Below are 22299 nucleotides of genomic sequence, written 5' to 3'. Positions count from 1 at the left end.
AGGAGGACTTTGCCGGGTCAACAGGGCTGAGGTTGCCATTGTCGTTTCTGATGCCTGGGTTGATGTTTGGTGGCCCGTCCACTTTTATTCCTTTTTTGAGACTTTGTAGCGGTTTGATACAACTGAGTAGCATGCTAGGCCATTCAAGGGCATTTAAGAATCAACCACATTGCTGTGGGTCTGGAGTCACATGTAGGCCAGAGCAAGTAAGGACAGCAGATTTCCTAAAGGACATTAGTGAACCAGGTGGGTTTTTACAACAATCAACTGTGGTTCCATAGTCATCATTAGACTCTTAGTTCTAGATTTTTATTGAATTCAAATTCCACCATCTGCCTTGGTATGAATTGAACCGAGGCCCCCAGAGCATTTACCCTGGGTCTCTGGATTACTAGTCAACCAACAATTCCACTATGCCATCGCCTCCCTTGAGGGGAATGGACAGGGTAAATAGTGAGAAACTGTTCCCACTCAACAAAACATCAATAACTAGAAGGCACAGATTCAAAATAATTGCCAGAAGGAGTAAAAGTTGTGAGGAAGAATGTTTTCACCCAGAGGGTGGTTAGAGTTTGGAACAAACTTCCTGAGAGTGTGAATTAAGACACTGAATGTTATGCATTAAACTACCACTGCTGGCAGGTCTCCTGTGACAGTAATCACAGAAACCTTAGTGCAGAAGGAGGCCATTCGGCCCATCGAGTTTGCGCTAGTTCTCTGAATTCGATCAAGGTATTCAAAAGGGAATTGGATTGCTATCTGAAAAGAAAGAATGTACGAGATTATGGGAATTAGGCAGGAGAGTGGGAGGAGGTAGAATGTTCTTTCAGAGAGCCAGTACACACTCACAATATGGGCTGAATGGCTTCCTTCTGCACTAAAGATTCTATGATTCTGTGATGCATGTTGCAGGAGCCCTGCCAGCAGCGGTAGTTGAACGCATAACATCCAGTGTCTTAATTCAATGCTTGAGTACTCTGGTAACTCAACTGTACCACTTTCTGAAATCTGAGCTCTGTCTCTATAGAATAAGAATTAATAGACTAGAATTGCTGTATCAGTTCTAAAATGACATCATAATTAGGCATTTGCAAAATGCTCATACATTCAATTGCTTAATTCAGGGGCTTGAACTGTGCGGCTGCACCTAATTAGAATCGAGTTTGTGCATGCTATCAAAAGAAGCCTTTTCAAACAAAATCAGTGGCTAAGAAAATCATATATTGAGTGGTGATTCTTAATTTTCACATTGCACACAATACAAAAGAAGAAACTAAAACTATTTGCCTTAGGCTTCCAACCTGCAATGATTCTACTTTCAGGTCACAACCATAACCACAACCAAATATCATCATGTTTCCAAGTTGTTTTGAAGTAATACTTGACTTTGAGCACTTGCTGCAAAATGGTAGGATTCTGGTTGAATCTGTAATTCCCTATTTGTTGCTCATGTGGAACTGTTTCAGTTTTCTATCCTATATTAATGAGATATGGAGGTAAGCCCAAGGTGAGGAAGAATGGAACTTATGTTCATGGTCGATATGATGTGCCAGCAAACTGTGCCATAGTATATGAAAAGGCAGGTCTAGAGGAAGGTTTCTTCACCATGTACATTCTGAAGCTTAGCTCTATGAGCAAGGGAAACTACAATGTTGGGCTGGATATTTCACACACGGGAGGGAAGGGAGAATTGGAAGAGCAATCATTGTAAACGCCTCTTGCAGATCTCCAAAAACTGCTGAAGACTGGTATTAGCTTGCTCACTCGCCAACTTGAATGGGGAATGATAGTGATGCAAAAATGGAGAAGAAAGCTAAAAAGGGGGAAAAAGAAACATAAGAATTGATTGTAGCTTTGATTTTAGCTGAAGCAAGTTCTGTGCCGGGGGTTGGTGGGGATGGTGCTGTAAGGCCCTCCTCTTGGTCTAAAGGTTCTTCTGTCTCTGCTTTGTATATTGATGACGCATAACAACTTGGATGAGGTTGCACCAAAGGTGATACATCTTTATTATACCACTAAGAAATAGTACATACTTACGATAATACCGGTTGCTATAGCTTCTCTATGAGCTGGAGTCCATCTCGGTGGTCAGTCCACTGACGAAATCTCTATGCGTGACTTGTGAGTGACTGACCAAATCACTCTAAGCCACTGCAGCCAAGATGTGTTTGTAGGCTCTTTCCTTATACCTGTTTTTGCTATGGCCCCATGCCATATAAGGTAATACCTGTTTTCAGCCCATTTAATTAGTTTTCAATGACATCGATGCCTTTTCCCTTGTTCTAATGTCCTGGGCCTCTTTACTAGGTCATGCATGAAGAAATAGAGCCAGCCTGACTCAGCTTTCTTATCTCTTACACTGTTATCAATCCCCAGGCTAGTACAAAAATACATCTTTCTTACCTCTAACAAGCATAAAAGGGGTCCATCCTTCTCACAGATCGAGGCCAGTCCTGCATCATTTAATTCATTTTGCAGACCTTGCAAATTCTGGTAAGGTTTTGGGTTGACTAAATTGATCATCATGCTTTGCATTTTGAGCCCACAGTGCAGTTCAGTACAATTCTTCAGATATCTTCAGTCTGGGTTCATCTTTCACCTCAATGTTGCATGTTATCATCATGAGACAGACTCCACACACAAGATTGCACCATAACCTCTACATTGATTAATATAAAAGAAATAAAGAAGCGGCTGCATAGTTAAAAAGGTTGTACATTAAAAAGGTAAATAATGCATTGGCCTACAATGTGGTGGACATGTGTATAGTGGGGGTGGTGGTGTGGTGGGGTTGCTCTTGCGAGGCCAGGAAACATGGAAGAATTTTTTTCCCTTCTCTTTTTTTGTGGGCTTCCCACCCATAGGCAGCCTGATTGATAGGCTTAAGGCCTTTTGGGCAGGAAACCTATTCCATAGGGCCAAAGCCTTAAAAAGTAGGTAGGAGTATTGGGGCAGAGAGAGAAAATGTGAGAATTCCAGAGTATCTGATCAAGGGATGGGTCAAAAGGATCTAACTGGTCCCAATCCGCAGGTTAGGGACCTCTGGTGATATGGAGGAGTTCTGATTGAGGGGAGGGTCCTTTGATGATCTGGAAGAAGGGTTCTGATCATAGGGGCAGAGCATGATAACAGACACCTTCAAAAGGGAATTGGATAAGCACCTGAAGAGAGAAAATTTCAAGGGTGGGGAGTGGAGGTAGCTGTGCTGCTCTTGCAGAGCACCAGTGCAGACATAAAGGATGAAATAGCCTCTTTCTGCACTTTAACCATTATATGATTCTGTTTTATACACAATCTCTTTCCCTTAATACCAAAAACTTAAAATCATCCCTCTGTGATTCTTAACCTTTTAAATTCAAGGGAATACAACCCAGTTTGTGTAATCTCGCCTCGTAATTTAACCTTGGAGTTCAGTTGTCATTTTTGGTTAAACCATGCAGCACTGCCTCCAAGGCCATTATATCCTTCTTAAACTGCGGTGCCCTCCTTATATTCTGGTGTTCTAAATATAAATGCCAGCATTACATCAGACATTGATCATTTTTAGTACCTGTTCTCGGCTTTTTAATGATTTGTATTCCTGGACCCTCAAGGGGACTTGCAGAAATTATGTGGATTTAAGTCCCAAACCAGGATTTGAGCACAAAAATCCAGATTTACCCTCTGATGCAGTAATGACAGAGCGCTGCCCTGTCAGAGGTGCCATCTTTTAGATGAGACATTTAACTAAGGCCCTGTCTAACTTTTTAGGTGGATGTAAAAGATCCTATGGCAGAGCAGAGGAGTTATCCCTGATGACTTTGCAAATATTTATCACTCAATCAATATCACAGTAAAGAGATTATCTGGTCGTTATCTCATTTCAGTTTATGGGAGTTTGCTATGCGCAAATTGGCTGCCGTGTTTCCTACATTACAACAGTGGCTACAATTCAAAAAACGTTCTGATGAAGAGTCATTTGGACTCGAAACATTAACTGCGTTTCTCTTCGCAGATACTGTCAGACCTGCTGAGTTTTTCCAGTCATTTTTTGTTTTTATTTCAAAAAATACTTAATTGGCTGTAAAACATGTTGAGACATCCTGTGGTCATGCAAGACACTATATAAATGCAAGTCTTTTTCTCATCATTTCTAGATTGTCACCATTTAGAAAGCACCCTGTTGTATTATTTATGGAGCCAAAGTAGATAACTTCACATTTTTCTACATTGAAACTCATTTCCCACTGTTTTTCCCCATTCACTTATTTTATGCAACCATTTGCAATGCTACCTATGTTTGTGTCATCGATAAATTTTGATATGTGACTTTCTATCCCATCGTCTGCAGGACACTTCTGGTTACAGCCTACCAGTTAGAGTACCTGCCTATTATCCCTACTGTCTGTCTCCTATTACTCAACTCATTTTCTAACCAGATCAATAATTTGTCTTCAGTTCAATGAGCTTCAACTTCAGCTAACAGTCTCTTAGGAGCTACTTTATCAATGCCTTCTGGAAGTTCATACAGAGTCATAGCTATTACAGCACTGAAGGGGGCCATTCAGCCCATCAAGTCCATGTTGACTCACTGTAGAGCAATCCTGTCAGCCCCATTTCCCTGCTCTCTCCCTGTCGCCCTGCAAGTTTATTTCCCTCAAGCGCCTATTCAATTTCCTTTTGAAATCATTTACTGTTTCCGCTTCACCATCCTCATTGGTGGCAAGTTCCAGCCTGCTGTGTCAAAAAATTGTTTTTTCTCTCAGCCCCCCGCATCTCTTGGCCAAAATCTTAAATCTGTGCCCCTAATCCTGAACCTTTTATCAAACCTCCCTCAATCTCATTTCCGCCAAGGAGAACAAACCAATTTCTCCAGCTTACCCTTGTGGTTAAAGTCTCTTCGCCCTGGAATCATTCTAGTAAATCTCCTCTGGACTATCTCAAGGATACTCACATGCTTCTTTATGTGTAGTGACCAGAACTAGATGCAATACTCTACTTATAGCCTAACCAGAACTGTAAAAATGTCCATCACAATTGCCATGGTTTTGTACTTAATAACTCTCTATCATTCTCTCATTATGTCCTGCCACCTTCATGGATCAATGCAAATGAACACCCAGGTGGTTTTTCCCTGCACGGTTTAAAACTGTCCCATTAAGTCTATGGCTGGAATCTTCTGCAGGAGGTGAGGAAGGAGGTGGATGGGCCTGAGAATTTGGTGGGTTGGCGTCTGGACTGCTATCCAATGCTTTCCTGCCCTCACTAGAAGCAAGTTCTCGGTAGGAAGGCCCATGGATGACCTTCCTGCCCCGCCTCCACTTGAGTCCCTTAAATGACCAGTTAACAACCTCGTAAGGGCTTCTCTCCACCTCCGCTGCAATCTTCCCAGTTCCAGGCAGGCCTGCTTACATGCGGCTGCAGGATAGGTAAAACTGTGTGGGCTGCATGTTTATTGGAGGTAGGGTAGCCCCTTGTTCTGCACTAATTTGTGCATGATCGAGGGCTTGGACATGGGGCAGGGGCCTTGCTGCTGACCCCCCCATGACCCCCCTGTCCCAGCTACCCCTCCTTCATCTCTGCCATCTCCCCTCCTTCACCTCCCCCTCTAGCACCTCCCCCATCTCACTTATTGGGGGCTTTGGTGAAAAGCCAGGGTTTCTCCAAAAAAAAATGAATGGGCTTTTTAGCAGTAGCAGCATCAGGCCTCAGAGAGCAGTCTATTTGGCCAGGCTGACCAACAAAAACTACCACCCACCATGAGGATTTAAGGTGGCCTCACAGCTGTCAGAGATCAGTCTGTGCTCCACAGCAGCCATTGCTGCCTTGGAACTCTCAACCCCAGAATCTCGTCTGACCCATAGGTTGGGAAGCCTTGTCCTCTCCCTTCTCTCAAAATGGATAACCTCACATTTTTCTGTGTCGAATGCTATCTGCCACTTCTTTGCCCGTTCTGCCAGCCAATGTCCTGTGAAGACAATTGGTATCAATGTTTGCCACATTTCCAAATTTGGTATCGTGGGCAACTTTTGAAATTCCATGGATGCTGGGAGAACACTTCCTCTCATGGGGGAATGTTGAACTAGGGGACACAGTTTAAAAATAAAGCATCTCACATTTAAGTCAGTGATGAGCAAGAATTTCTTCTCTCAGAGGATCATTACTCTTTAGAATTCTCTTCCACAGAGAGCAATGGAGGTTGAGTCATTGAATATATTCAAGGCTTGAGTTAGACAGATTCTTGATCGATTAGGGAGTTGAGAGTTATGGAGCGGCAGGCAGGAAAGAAGAGTTAAGACCACAATAAGATCAGCCAATATCTTATTGAATGGGGAAGCAGGCTTGATGATTATAAATGTTGTGAACTGTGAGGAGGACAGTGATAGGCTTTGAGGTGTTACAGACAGGAGGGGGTTTAATTTAAACAGCCCTGAGTTCTCCTCTCACCACCCATCCATAAACAGGTGCTTTGATTTTGATTTCCCCCTTTATAAGAGGTGGTGTATTTTGCAGCCCCTCAGTTTTGGCGTGATCCACTTTCTATTAATAATTCCACAGCAAATGAGATAGGCTAAATTCAGAGGATTAGATTAGTCTCACACATTCAAAATGCGGGAGGTGGTGGTCGCTAAGTACCCTCCCACTACCCCCCCCTCCCCCCCCATCACCCCAGGCATTCATATAATAAACGAAAGATAGGGCAAAGGCCAGAGAGTGAAGAATTATTGTTTCATGTGAGTCCAGAGTCCAGAATCAAAGTTCAATGGTGTTTTCCTTCATGGAGATCAGCAAGTTGAAAAATGATGCTGAATAATTCACTGTTCCAGTAGAGATGATTTCCATGATGAGATAGGCACACAGCGATGAATCAGTCTTGTAGGGAATGGTACAGAAGTTCCAGTAAAAGCAGTGTAGATGGGGACCTGGCATTCAAACCTGGATAGAGCCCCTTTTCTGTGCTACTGCTTGGTAGATGGAAGATGGCAGACTGAGCTTTGCAGTACAGCAAAACAGCAAAATTTTACTGGTTCTCTCTGGGGAATCATATCACATGACTGCCACCTCTCCACTTTTGCTTTGTCAAAGGGTGTATATTCCTTTGTCTGGGTTTCTGAGATTGTTAATGTTCCGACCAGTAAGAATTTGAAAGGCAGGTTGTAGGGCTAGTTGTTCTAGCAGACAATTGGTTGGTCAGACTAGGCTTATGAAACGGAGGTGGCCTTTATATAATTCCCTTTGAATATGATCTCTGCAGTCCACAAGGGTTGTTAGCATCTCTTCAGAGACAATGAGGCACAAGTCTTTGTGATACTGCCATGATCGTTCTTTTTTTTTAGGGTCACAGCCAGACATAGGCCAGAATTTTACGTCCTGTGGGCGGGCACACACCCAACCCGAACGGACGTGAAATAGCGTCATGCGAGCATCCCAGCTTCATCGTGCACTTGTGCGATATTTCGCACGGTGAGTGTGCATGGCAGTCAGAAGTGTACCTGCAATAATGAAGTGGGCAATTAAGCCCATTAATGATGCAATCAACAGTGATTTTATGTGGCCTGTCCACATTTACGGTTGTCGGACGGGCCATTCTCTCAGGCAGCATTCACATTTTTGCTCAAACTTCGATCCAGGGCAGGATGAAATCTTGGTGCGAAAATAACAAAGTTTTATCTGGGTTCTGTTTTCTAATGAGCTCTGCTTTCAGATGCTTGATTGTACTGCGTGGACATATTTCGCAGTATTTTTGTCATGTCCTTTAGTCTGTGGAGGTCTGCAGCTCCCTGAGGCAGCTGTTAGGGAGCTCTCTCGGCATCCGCCCTCTTCTGGCCCCCACCTCGACAGCTCTGAGCATTTCAGCAAGTCAGCTAACTGGCCTGCTAGCGTGAAATTGCGGCCGGTGGCCCATTCCCTGTCCGCTCCCAGGCCTGCTGATCACAGCCGAAAAATTCAGGCCATAGTTTGTCATTTTTAAAAGGTCATTGTCCATTTTAAAATTTTAGACATTAGACATGAGGCTCTATATGAGTATATATACTTTATAAAGATATAGTCTGAGGTCTTAGCTCAGTTACAGTGGACATAGACTGTGGAATGAGCAGACCAGTGGCAGATGAAATTTTAATGCAGAAAAGTGTGAAGTGAATTTTGGTGTGAAGAACAAGGAACAACCATGTAAAATAAAAGATACAATTCTTCAAGGGGGTGCAGGAAGAGAGAGACCTAGGGGGTTTATGTACATAAATTGTTGAAGGTGGCAGAGCAGCCTGAGAAAGTCGTTCATAAGGCATTCGGATTTTAGGCTTTATAAACAGAGGCATAGAGTACAAAAACAAGGCACTTAGGATGAATCTTTATAAAACACTGATCTGGCCTCAACTGGAATATTGTGTTTAATTCTGGGCACCGCATTTTAGAGAAGGCTTTAGAGAAGGTGCAGAAAAGATTACGACAATGGTTCCAGGGATGAAAGACTTCAGTTACGTGAATAGACTGTGGAAGCCAAAGTTGTTTTCTTTAGAGAAGAGAAAGTTGAGAGGAGATTTGATCGAGATGCTCAAAATCATGAGGGTGTAGATAGAGTAGATGGAGAGAATCTGCTCCATTAATGGACAGGTCCAGGATCAGAGGACACCGATTTAAGTGATTGGCAAAAAGAACCAAAGGCATCATGAGGAAATTTTTTTACGTAGTGAGTGGTTACAATCTGGAGTGAGCTGCCTTAAGGAGTGGCAGAGACGGATTCAATCATGACTTTCAAAAGGAAATTGGGAAGCACCTAAAGGGAAAGATAATTGCCGGGCTATGGGCAAAGGGCAGGGAGTAGGACTGGCTAATTTACTCTTTCAGAAAGGTGGGACAGGTTCGATGGGCCTAATGGCATCTTTCTGTGCTGCAACCATTCTATGATTCTATTGTATGAAAGGGAAGTGGAAGGGGGGCTGAAAGAAGGAAATGCAAACACGGTGGGATAGCTTTGTCTATGTAAAGTTGCATGTCTTTTACTCAATTGATATGATTTTGAACAATATGGCTAACTCAATATTTATTAACTGGTTTGATTCATTTGCAATGGCTGCTCACATTGAAATCTATCCTTTGCCGTGTACCAAAATGTTAAAGACTTTGGAATTTAAACTACGTATGTGAATTTTAAAATATTTAAGTTTAAAAAAATTCCATATATATATATGCATTCATTTTAAAGTTTCTTTTCTTGTAGCTGGTCCACCCTACACTTTATATTTTGGTGTAAAGTTCTACGCAGAAGATCCTTGTAAACTTAAAGAAGAAATAACAAGGTAACAAGATGTAAACATAAACTTTGCTTCTTAAGTCACATATGACTGAATATTGCATTTTTCCGGCCAGTTGACTAAGCAGAGTTCTGCAAGACCGCTTTAATGAAATCACCCATTGTATTTCCTTTTGGAAATGTTTTTAAATGAGTGGAATGGAATGTAAGAACAATTCTTGCATATGATAGATTGACCGGGCAGTATTTTTAAAATAGACACAATTACAGGAATTTTGGGAAATGGATTGTGCGTGAGGTTCATTCTGGATGTATGGCAGTGAATCCATTTCTACCCTTTTTATTCCATTTGCTGGCAGTAACCAATTTATATGAAATCTTAAATATCTACCTCAGAAAAAAGTTTTCCTCATCTCTGCCTTAAATGAGCGATCCCTTATTTTTAAAAGGTAATCCCTGGTTCTAAATTCTCCCATAAGAGGAAACATCCTCCCCACATCCATCCTGTCAAGACCCCTCACGATCTTAAAGGTTTCAATTAAGTCACCTCTTACTTTTCTAAATTCCAGTAGATACAAGCCTAACCGGTCTAGCCTTTCATCACAAAACAACCTGCCCGTTCCTGGTATTAATCTAGTAAACTTTCTCTGAACTGCTTCTAACACATTTACACCTTCTTTTAAACAAGGAGATCAGTACTGTACATAATACTCCAGATGTGGTCTCCACCAGTGAGGAAGCACAACCTCCCTACTTTTGTAATCAATTCTCCTCACAATAAATGATAACATTCTATTAGCTTTCCTAATTACCTGCTGTACCTGCATACGAACCTTTTGTGGTTCATGCACTAGGACACCTAGATCCCCCTGAATCTCAGAGCTCTGCAATCTCTCACCATTTAGTTAATAAGCTTTTTTATTCTTCCTGCCAAAATGAATGATTTCACATTTGCCCATATTATACTCCATTTGCCAGATCTTTGCCCACTCACTTAACCAATATCACTTTGTAGCCTCCCTATGTCCTCTTCACCATTTACTTTCCGACCTATCTTTGTGTCATCAGCAAATTTAGCCACCCCTCCTTCGGTCGCTTCATCCAAGTCATTTATATAAATTGTAAAAAGTTGAGGCCCCAGCACTGATCCCTGTCACACACCACTCATCACACCCTGCCAGCCAGAAAAAGACCCATTTATGCCAATACTGTTTCCTGTTAGCTAGCCAATCTTCTATCCATGCCAGTATGTTATACCATGAATTTTTATTTTCTGCAATAACCTTTGATGAGGCACTTTATCAAATGCCTTCTGGAAATATAATTTCAGTACATCCACCGGTTCCCCTTTGTCCATTGCACATGTGACTCTTAAAGGAACTCCAATAAATTGGTTAAACATGATTTCCCTTTTACCAAACTATGTTGACTCTGCCTGACATTCTCCCTATGACAGATATTAGGCTAACTGGCCTGCTTTCTGTGTGTCTCTCTTTTTGAATAATTTGCTGTTTTCCAATCTAATGGAAACTTTCTGAACCTAGGGAATTTTGGAATTTTTTGTTTATTCATTCATGAGAAGTGGGCATCACTGGCTAGGCCAGCATTCATTGCCACATGTCAGACTAGGTAAGGATGGCAGATTCCCTTCCCTCAAGGATATTAGTGAATCAGGTGGGTTTTTACAACAATCGACAATGGTGTCATGGTCATCATTAGACTTTTAATTCCAGATTTTTATTGAATTCAAACTCCACTATCTGCTGTGGCAGGATTTGAACATTATCCTAGTCCAGCAACAATACCGCTACGCCATCGCCTCCCCAATGCATCAACTATCTCACCAGCCACTTCTTTCAAGACCTTAGGGTGAAGTCCTTCTGGACTTGGGGATTTGTCTGCCTGCAGTTCCAACAATTTGCTTAATGCCACTTTCCTGGTAACTGTAATTTTCCAGAGTTCCTCCCTCCCTTCCATTTCCTGATTTACAGCTATTTCCAAGATGTTACTTGTGCCCTCTATAGTGAAAACCAAAGCAAAATACCTGTTTAATTCATTTGCTATATCCCTACTTTACATTATCAATTCCCCAGATGCACTTTTGTAAGGACCAATGCTCACTTTAACCCTTTTCTTATTTAAATATCTATAGAAACTCTTACTATCCGTCTTTATATTACTAGCTAGCGTTCTTTCTTACTCTAATTTTTCCTTCCTTATTAATCGTCTTGTCTTCCTTGCTGTCCTTTATATTCTTTCCAATCTCCTGACGTGCCACCAATCTTTGCTTAATTATATGCTTTTTCTTTAAGATTGGTACTGTCTTTAACTCCTTTAGTTAACCACGGATGGTAGGCCCACCCCTTCCGATTTTTCTTTGTCATTGGAATGTATCTATTATGTGTATTCTGAAACATCCTTTTAAATGTCTTCCCCGAACCCCTATTGACCTCAGTTGCCAGTTCACTTCAGCTAGCTCCGCTTTCAAGCCCTTGTAATTGCCCTTATTTAAGTTTATGTCTGTGCCCGTTTGAGGGACCCAGCAGTGGGACGGGGAGCCCTGCAGGAATCCCCCCCCCCGCCCTTGCTTTTGACCCTCTCCCTGCAACCCCCATCCTGCCCACACTCGCCTCTTTCCAGGGACCCATCGGTGATTCTTGGCAAAGGCCCGTGGCACTGGCATTACTGGAGAGCTTCCAGCCTCTAATTGGCTGGCATCTCTCGGGAGCAGGATTTCTGCCCTACTGGATGCTTAATCAGACGGGAGGCCCAACACTGCTCAGGTAAGTGCCTGATTGGAATGTAATTACTTCAGACCTCCCGGAGAAAAGCAATGCAGGGCTCCCACAAATTCTCCAACCAGTGGGTGAGACCCTGTCGCTCACATTTAATCCCAGCCCATGTTTCTGTGAGTTTCTTTTGTCATGTACCTTACTCAACTTTGACTAGATTGTCTTCCAATTATAGGCTGATTTAACAAAACAATTGGATACACGGATTTACAATTTCTTAATTGTTCATTTTTTTTGTCCCTCATTTTAGATACCAGTTTTTTCTGCAGGTCAAACAGGATGTCCTTCAAGGTCGGCTGCCTTGCCCTTTAAACATTGCGGCACAATTGGGTGCATATGTTATTCAGTGTGAGTGCGTCAGTCTTATTCTAGCTGTTTTATAATGTATGTTACATGAGCTTTAATGAAGGGCTACTGTTACAGTTAACCTATTAATACTGGTCTGTTTCAAAAAAATTCTCAGTTAACTTTATTTGGGAGCAAAATGTGTTACATCTGTAGGAAAAATAATTGCTTTGGATTTTCTGCTTCACTGCTCCTGGCAGCTCCTGATTTTCAATCAAATACTCCTTTTACACACTGGAAGCATTTATTAGGAAATCCTGTTCCCCAGTCCATGAGTTTCTGACTTTTACTCTTAATAGTCAGAAAATCACAAGTTGGGGATTTGGAACTTCTTGATATGTGCTCCCAGTGTGGAACGCAAGTGTAGAAGATGAAATTCCAGGCCAACATATCCTAATACAGTGAAAAGTTAGAACTTTCTGGCTGGTAGGGGTACAGGGCTGAATTTTCACACCTGAGTCAGGAGTGCAGTCAGGAGAAAGTGCACTGGATCTTTGGATTTTCATTTTGGAGACACAGGTGTTAACTGCAGTCAGGCCAGTCACCCCCAGAAACAGTGCGGAGGCAACTGGGTGCTGAGGCGGGCTGTTTAAACAGCCCACCTCAGGGCTCCGGCACTTAGTCCCAGATACGATTTAAAAAAAAGCAAAAACAGCCCTCTAGCCCTCACCTCTCTCACACCCTCACCCCCTACACACTCCCCATGCCCCATCCATGCCAACTCATGCTACCTCATGACCCCCACTCACCCCCTTGATCTCTCATTCCCTCCATGGCTATTCCCCTCTACCCACCCCATTGGCCCTTTCTAGCCATGATGCCAATTTATGCCAACCCATGACGAACCCACCACCATCTTTTGCCCATACACACTCCATGCCAACTCACCTGGTGTCCACCATGGGCAGAGCAGGAGCCTTGTGAGATAAAGTAAAATAAAACTTTAAGTGTCTGTTGCAGACTTCACTTTTTTTCAAAAAACATTCTCATTCATAACATCCCATTCAGTACATTTAAATTCCTTCAAGTACTGAATCCTTTATGAAAACAAACATTTCCTTCAAGTACTTAATGCAAAATGAAAACAAATATTTGTCTTCATAGCCCCACACCAAAGGTTATAACCACTTGGAGCTGTCAATCAAACTGTGAACTTACAGGCCTTCTACTGTGAGAATGATAGATTGTGGAATCAGTCGTGCTGCACTGATCCTATAATGATAGCCTTCAGGCATATGTTAACAGAGAGCTCATGAAACTGCAAACAGCCACGGCAAGCTTTTTTCTTACAAAAGTTTAAAGGGCTTGGGGATTTAAATGAGTTGACAGCTTAACAGTTCCACCGAGCTTATCCATTTTTTAACGCACATTCATGTCTACTCGTAACAATCCCAAAAGGCCTAACCTCTCTCACATGGCACCTTAACTTTCCCAAAGGAGCACCAAACCTTCTTATTTACTTGTCCATGGGATCTGGGCGTCATTGGCTAAGCCAGTACTTGTTACCCATCCCTTATTTCCCTTGAGAAGGTGATGGTAAACTTCTTGAACCACTATAGCTGCACTGTGTTGTAGGAACATTCACGATGCTGTTAGGAAGAGAGTTCCAGCATTTTGAACCAGTGACAGTGAAGGAACGGCGATATCGTTCCAAATCAGGATGGTGAGTGACTTGGAGGGGAACTCCCAGGTGGTGATGTTTCCATCTATCTGCTGCCCTAGTCCTTCTAGGAGGGACCGGTCGTGGGTTTGGAAGGTGCTGTCGAAGGAGTCTTAGTGAGTTGCATCTTGTAGATGGTACACATTGCTGCCACTGTGCGTTGCTGATGGAGGGAGTGAATGTTGAAGGTGGTGGGTGGGCTGCCAATCGAGTGGGCTGCTTTGTCCTGGATGTTGCCGAGCTTCTTGAGTGTTGTTGGAGCTGCACTTATCCAGGCAAGTGGGGAGTATTCCACCACACTCCTGTCTTGAGCCTTGTAGATTGTAGACAGGCTGTGCAGAGTCAGGAGGTGAGTTACTCTCCACAGAACCTCCAGCCTCTGATCTTCCTTGTAGCCACAGTATTTATATGGCTAGTCCAGTTCAGTTTCTGGTCAATGATAACCCCCAGGATGTTGATAGTGGGGGTTCAGTGATGCTAATGCCATTGGATGTCAAGGGGAGATGGTTAGATTCTCTCTTGTTGGAGATGGTCATTGCCTGGCAATTGTGTTGCGTGAATGTTCCCTGCCCCTTATCAGCCCAATCTTGATTGCTCAGGTCATGCTGCATATGGTCATGGACTGCTTCAGTGACGGAGGAGTCACGAATGGTACAGGACATAGAATTATAGAAAATAGGAGCAGGAGTAGGTCATTCGGCCCTTCGAGCCTGCTCCGCCATTCAATATGATCATGGCTGATCCTCTATCTCGATGCCATACTCCCATGTTCTCCCCACACATCTTGATGCCTTAGAGTCCAGAAATCTATCTGTTACCTTCTTAAATTTACTCAGTGACTTGGTCTTCACAGCCCTCTGTGGTAGAGAATTCCACAGTTTCACCACCCTCTGAGTGAAGAAGTTTCTTCTCATCCCAGTCCTAAATTGTCTACCTCGTATTCTGAGACTGTGACCCCTTGTTCTAGACCCCCAGCCAGGGGAAACATCATCCCTGCATCTAGTCTGTCCAGCTCTGTCAGAATTTTATACATTTCAATGAGATCCCCTCATTTTTCTAAACTCCAGTGAATACAGGCCTAGTCGGCCCAATCTCTTCTCATATGACAATCTTGCCATCCCAGGAATTAGTCTGGTGAACCGTTGCTGCACACCCTTTATGGCAAGTATATCCTTTCTTAAGTAAGGAGACCAAAATTGCACACAGTACTCCAGATGTGATCTCACCAAGGCCCTGTATAGTTGCCGTAAGACATCCTTGCTCCTGTACTCAAGCCCTCTCACAATGAAGGCCAACATACCATTTGCCATCCTAACTGCTTGCTGCACCTGCATGCTTGTTTTCAGTGATTGGCGTACAAGGAGACCCAGGTCCCTTTGTACATCAACATTTCCCAATCTATCACCATTTAAATAATACTCTGCCATTCTGTTTTTCCTACCAAAATGGATAACTTCACACTTATCCATGTTATACTGCATCTGCCATGTATTTACCCACTCACTCAACCTGTCTAAGTCACCTCGAAGCCTCCTACCCTCTTCATCACTCACATTCTCAACAAGTTTCATGCCATCAGCAAACTTGGCAATATTACATGTGGTTCCCTCATCCAAATCAATGACATATATTGTGAATAGTTGGGGCCCATGCACTGATCATGCGGTACCCCACTAGTCACTGCCTACCACTCTGAAAAAGATCCGTTTATTCCTACTTTCTGTTTCCTCTCTGCTAACCAATTCTTAATCCATGCCAATATATTACCCCCAAACTTATGTGCTTTAATTTTACACACTAACATCTTTTGTGGGACTTTACCAAAAGCTTTCTGAACATCCAGATACACCATATCCACTGCTTCTCCCTTAACTATTCTGCTAGTTGCGTCCTGAAATAAAACTCCAGTAGGTTTGTCAAACATGATTTCCCTTTCATAAATCCATGTTGGCTTTGTCTAATCCCGTCGATATTTTCTAAGTGTCCTGTTATCACATCCTTTATTATAGACACTGGCATTTTCCCTACGACTGATGTTAGGCTAACTGGTCTGTAATTCCCTGTTTTCTCCCTCCGTCCTTTTTTAAATAGTGGGGTTACATTTGCCGCCTTCCAATCTGCTGGGATTGATCCAGAATTTACAGAATTGTGGAAGATGAAAACCCTTGCATCCACTATTTCAGCATCTGTGGAGAGAGAAACAGAGTTAATGTTTCGAGTTCGTATGACCCTTCTTCAGAGCTAAGGAGTAGAAATTTCTACATTTCACACATTTCCACATTTCTACTTCTCCTTAGCTTTGAAGAACGGTCATGTGGGCTTGAAACGTTAAATCTGTTTCTCTCCATAGATGCTGTCAGACCCGCAGAGTTTTTCCAGCATTTCCTGTTTTTATTTCAGATTTGCCACATCTGCAGTATTTTGCTTTTACCTTTGCATCCACTATTTCCATAGCCACCTCCTTTCGTACCCTAAGATGTAGATTATTGGGCCCTGGAGATTTATTGGCTTTCAGGTCCATTAATTTCTCCAGCACTATTGTTTTAGTAATAGTGATTTCCTTCAATTCCTCCTTCTCTCTGGACCCTTGGTTCCCTAGTATTTCAGGGAAGTTATTTGTGTTTTCCTCCATGAAGACAGAACTAAAGTGGTTGTTTAACTGCCCTGCCATTTCTTTGTTCTCCACTATAAATTCCCCTATTTCGGACTGTAAGGGGCCTACATTTGTCTTCACTAATCTTTTTCTTTTTACACACTTGTAGCTTTTGCAGTCTGCTTTTATGTCCCTTGCAAGTTTACTCTCATGCTCTACTTTTCCCCTCTTAATCAATCTCTTGGTCCCCAATCTTATTTACTATAGTCCATGCATTCACATATATGCACAGTAGGCTTCATGACTTTCTTTCTTACTCCGACTCCACCTAGTAACTTACCATTCTCTATACTAGTGCTATCTGTCTCTCCCAATATTTTGTGCACCCTGGTATCCCTCTCTAACATTCTCTCCTGGTTCTCACACCCCTGCCGAGTTAGTTTTAAAACTCTCCCAACAGCACTAGCAAAATACCCCGCAAGAGACTCAGTCCCAGCGCTGTTCAGGTGCAACCTGTCCAGCTTGTACAGGTGCCATCTTCCCCAGAACCTGTCCCAGGAATCTAAAGTCATCCCCTCTGCACCATCTTTCCAGCCGTGCATTCATCTGCCCTATCCTGTATTTCTGTACTCAATTGCACGTGGCACTAGGTGTAATTGGGAGATTACTACATTTGAGGTCCTGCTTGCTAATTTGCGACCTCGCTCCGTAAATTCTGATCACAGGACCACATCCCCTTTCCTATGTCAGTCATTGTTACTAATGTGGACCACAACCTCTGGCTGATCACCCTCCCCCAGAAGAATGCCCTGCAGCCGCTCAGTGATTCTTGAACTTGGCACCAGGGAGGCAACATACCATCCTGGAATCACGTCTACGGCCTCGGAAATGACTGTCTGTTCCCCTAAATAATGAACCTCCAATCACTATTGTTCTTCCTCCCCTCCTGTACAGCTGAGCTGCTCATTGTGCCACAAACTTGGTTCTGACTACATTCCTCTAAGGAACCAGCACCCTCAACAGCTTCCAAAACGGAAAACTGATTTGTGAGTGGGACCACCTGCACTACCTGCCTCATTTTCTTGGACTGCCTGGCGGTCACCCATTCCCTTTGTGCCACCAGGCTCCTAAGCTGCGGTACAACCACCTCTCTGAATGCGCTATCCACATAGCTCGCGGATTTGCCACAGTGACTCCAGCTGCTGCTTGAGTTCCGAAACCCGGAGCTCAAGGTTCTGTAGCTGGCAGCATTTCCTGCACATGTGCTTGCCTAGGGCACTGGTAGTGCCTATTACTTCCCACATATTACAGGACAGACATTCCACTCGACCAAGCTGCCCTGCCATGTCTTAACTTTATTTTACTTTGCTTTACTTATATTACTTAATATACTGGCCCTGACTTTCCCTTATTCCTGGTGTTTCTCACTTAAATCCAAGTGTAGCTACTTCTTTAAAAATATGCGTTTTTCTAATTTACAGCAATTTAAAGACAGTCCCTGTTCTTACCATCCAATGAATTTTGGGTTTTGCTGTGATGTCACTATTCATTTCTTCTCACTCTCCTCTTGAACTCAGCACAGGCCGGCTCCAAGTGGCTGACTGACTGAACTTGTGCACTGGTAAATACAAAAGTGGCAAACCCTATTCGATATTTCTGACTGACATATGACTGACGTTTTCCCCTTCATTGAATTGTCAAACAATTGTTTTTTAGTTTACATTTTACAGCAGAATGTTTGGAAAATGAATTTGGAAAACAAGACTTCTTCAAAGCAGGGAAGAATTGATAATTGCCATAGCATTCCTGAGTTCTGATCTATATCCCTACACTTGCTGCAGTGAGGCAGGGACCTTAAATAATGGCTAGGATTTCATGGTAGTAATGACAGTGAAAGTGATTGCATTCACCATCATCACATCTCTCAAAATGAGTGACTCCTGGATTCTGCAGTTAAATGCAGAGATCCAGAAGTTGCTGTCCTTGATGTGCTGTTGAAGTCCCCCCCGACTCTGCAATCAAGTGGGAATCACTGAACTGATGAGAATTTGCCCTTTTATCCTATTCATCTCACTATTAAAAAATCTGCTTGAAAAGTTATACTTTGTTGAATGAGATGTAACTAGGATTTTAACGATGTATTAAGTTCATAGTTACATCTGAAAAACCTATCCATCCTGGAAAACTAACTTAATATTTGTGATAAAAACAAAAACAAAAAAACTGCGGATGCTGGAAATCCAAAACAAAAACAGAATTACCTGGAAAAACTCAGCAGCTCTGGCAGCATCAAGCAAACTCGAACTCAAGTTCTGTCGAAGGGTCATGAGGACTCGAAACGTCAACTCTTTTCTTCTCCGCCGATGCTGCCAGACCTGCTGAGTTTTTCCAGGTAATTCTGTTTTTGTTTTTAATATTTGTGATATGTTTAATTTCTCCATTAGGATAAAAAAAAATGTTTTTTATGTTTGTTTATGCTTCTACCTTAGTTCCAAGTAATTCCAAGACTGGGATGCTTAATGCCACAATCATTTATTTAGCTCCCTGTAAAATTTAATTGAAAGTGAAGGATAATTAGTGCACTTTACTTCTTGGTCTAGGCTTGGCCTAAATAGCCAAGTGGTTATGGTACTGGGCTTGTAACCCCAAGATCAAGAGTTCAAATGTCACAATGGCAAACTATGAAACAATGTAACTTCATCTGAATAGGAACAGATGGAAACATGTTTGTACTCGAAAGAGTTACCCCTTTAACTCGCAAGATTTACTTCTTGGTCTGCTGTCCGAAAATACCTCAATGTGATTGGCTGCTTACCCTGCTTGATGATGTCACTGTTGCTGGACACCTGGAGATGCCCTTGACTTGCTGGCAGATTCAACCTGGTATGGGGAAAGGAGAAATCCATGTCATAGAGATAGCTAGATCTTCATGGGCAGCTTTCTTCGAGGTCCACAAAATATTTTTAAGGCACAATTGAACTGCACATTTGACAGGAATAAGAAAGAAACAGTATTACTGCAAGATGAATGAAAATTAACAGAAATGACAGATTCGCTATATGTCAACAACCTTTCCAATGAGCACGACACCATTAATCAACATCTTAATTTAAGCATTTAGAGAAAAATTCCATTTACTTGCATTGCTAATAGAGTCTTAATGTTATAACATTAGGAGATAAATGTCTTCATGTTTATAATTTGGAAACCCCTAGGTTAAGGTGCAGTGCCCATTGTTCATATACCTGTGCATATAAATGTGCAATGAATCCCACAGTGCTAGGTATTACAGTAAAACCAATTCATTAAATTGGTTGTAAATGTGAATGCAAAAATATGATTGATTTATTATTTTCTCTCTATTCAGCTGAACTTGGAGACTATGATCCTTATAAACACACAGCGGGTTACGTATCTGAATATCGTTTTGTTCCTGATCAGAAGGAGGACCTTGAAGAAGCAATAGAACAATTTCATAAAGCATTAACGTAAGGACATTCTGTTTTTCTCGGTAAACAAATCAGGCTTCATGAAGTATTAGTTAATTTTATGATGTATACAGGATGTTTCTGAAACTAGCTAGAAAAAAATGCTAATACTAAAATGTTAATACTAAGTGAGGTAGTTTATATTATTGACCTGAAGAATTTTAATACTGGAAACCTCTGCTCTGGCAGACTGTTGAAATACAATTAACTTCTAACATGTAGTATGCAAGGCAGTTCCTGAGTGCTTCACATGGAAGGAAACAGCCCAAAGAATCTACTCCCTCTACACAAACAACATTCCTTGCAGAAATAAAACATAACCTGATCTCACATGCCGTGGTAATTATGTTAGCTACTGGCGTACAAAATTTACTAAGTATGTAGCATACTGTGCTGGAATGCCACAAGTCATGAGTTCACTTTCAGTTTCATTCAAAGATGTGGGGTGAGAAATTGGAATCGTTTGCCATTGTTGGGCACTTGGAGTGCTCTTAAGAACTTCGAGGTGGTGTCAACAGCTCATGTACCCTTGTGGCCCAGATGAAACTCGATACCTTATTGGTGAGGGCTTTAGCAAGCAAGCAGTGAACGTTTGTCGGAAGGATGTAGAGCAGGTAGATCATAACGCCATGCATTTGCGTGCAGCACTGATTTGTGCGACCAGTGATATTTAAAGGGGTCAGCAATTGTTTGATTTCTTTGGGCCGTTGCTAAGATTCTACAAGCGTTTAGTTCTTTCAAGTTGCAAAAGCCAGAGGTAGTGGTATGGCAGGTGTGAAGGATATTTTGCTGATTTCAAGGCTTCTACACAACCCTGTTTTCTCTTTGGCATGCATGTGCCAGTAGCTATTCCCTTGAAATCAACATGCTTTGGACAAGAGGCCACGCAGAACAGAACAAGCTGCTGGAATATGGAGGTGGACAGAAAGGCTCTTAGCAGGAGAATATCTGCCCAGGGTGTTAAAGGAGCCATCCTTCTACCTGAACCTCAGCGAGAAACAATGGGCTGAATCTTAACTTCCTAAAATGGAAGAGTTATGGTTGTGTCAGACGTTAAAATGCAAAATATTTGGAACTGAATCAGGCCATCTTGAACCTGTCCACTTCTGGCTATAATGGATACAAGGGGCAGATGACCAACCCGCCTGCGGGAAGTGGGTTGTTCAGTTAAATGTTATAATGAGACTATGTCTCTTAAATTTAATAATAATTCTTAACCACGGATGGACAAGGCTTTAGCAGCTTAAAGAAGTTTAGCAGGCCTGAATCCATGAGGTAACTGCCTTTACAGCAGTGTGTCTGGGTGACGATGAATAGGACTGCTTCCACCTTACACAACAAGTCACCCCAGTAAAGTGCACCCTGCTCCACCCTTGTGATCTGTCTGCTTGCCCCTGACCACCATTGGACCCTCTCACATGATTGACTTCCGTGGATCACCATTAGATCTCCTATCCCATGATCCAAGCCTTTTCCCCATGATTGGGCCCCCCTCCATGAACTGTCTCACTCCCTGTGAGGAGGCTTCCTGCCTGAAAGGCCTCCAGCTTGCCAGTCAGGAACTCTACTTAAAGAGACTTGCAGGACATTCAAGAAATCCATTCTTCTGAGCTTGCCACCCACTGTTGGGTAAGGGGAGTCACTGAGGCTCTCTACTCAATGAGAGCGAACTACGTTTCATTCCTGAAATGAAAAGCTCTGAAGGAGAGTCTTAAGGACTCAAAACGTTAACTCTGTTTCTCACTGCACAGATGCTGCCAGACCTGCTGAGTCTTTCCAGCATTTTTTGCTTTTATTTCAGATTTCCAGCATCAGCAATATTTTGCTTTTACATTTCATTCCCTCTGGGCAGAGAGAAATAGATGAAGTCAGCTCGGGGCTTTGCGAGTGCTCCAGGCTCCCAAATTTATCAATAAAATCATGACATTTCACATACAAAAGTCAACTAATCACCCCTTACTGCCTGTTTTCTTTGTGCATTTTCCTACCTTAATGCTCCTATGTATTGTTACAGCATGGCTGGTGAAAGGCTGCTGACTTTCAGTGGAGGAGTTACATATGTCCTTGGAGGACAGCCTTGAACAGCTGTGGGCCTAGTAGGCCCAACTTCAGACTGCACCACTTCTGCATGGGTATCAACAGTCTTGTTTGACTGGCTGAGAAGCAACAGCAAGCACAATGGTGGAGTG

At 42.5% G+C, this 22299-nt stretch overlaps 1 protein-coding gene across 5 annotated transcripts in view; it reads left to right on the top strand.

The window, feature by feature from the left end:
* epb41l4a (erythrocyte membrane protein band 4.1 like 4A) overlaps positions 1-22299 on the top strand; it is a 374673-nt gene that overhangs the window by 165475 nt on the left and 186899 nt on the right. For all 5 annotated transcript variants that reach the window (XM_041186876.1, XM_041186875.1, XM_041186874.1 and 2 more), the window contains exons 6-8: positions 9200-9278; positions 12275-12372; positions 19990-20110. In XM_041186876.1, the coding sequence (XP_041042810.1) occupies positions 9200-9278; positions 12275-12372; positions 19990-20110 (298 nt within the window). The remainder of the gene's footprint in view (positions 1-9199; positions 9279-12274; positions 12373-19989; positions 20111-22299) is intronic.

This window comes from Carcharodon carcharias, chromosome 4 (assembly GCF_017639515.1).
Source record: "Carcharodon carcharias isolate sCarCar2 chromosome 4, sCarCar2.pri, whole genome shotgun sequence".
NCBI lineage: Eukaryota > Metazoa > Chordata > Chondrichthyes > Lamniformes > Lamnidae > Carcharodon > Carcharodon carcharias.
Note: the sequence above shows the minus strand (reverse complement) of the source record. Positions and strands in the feature narration are given on the sequence as shown.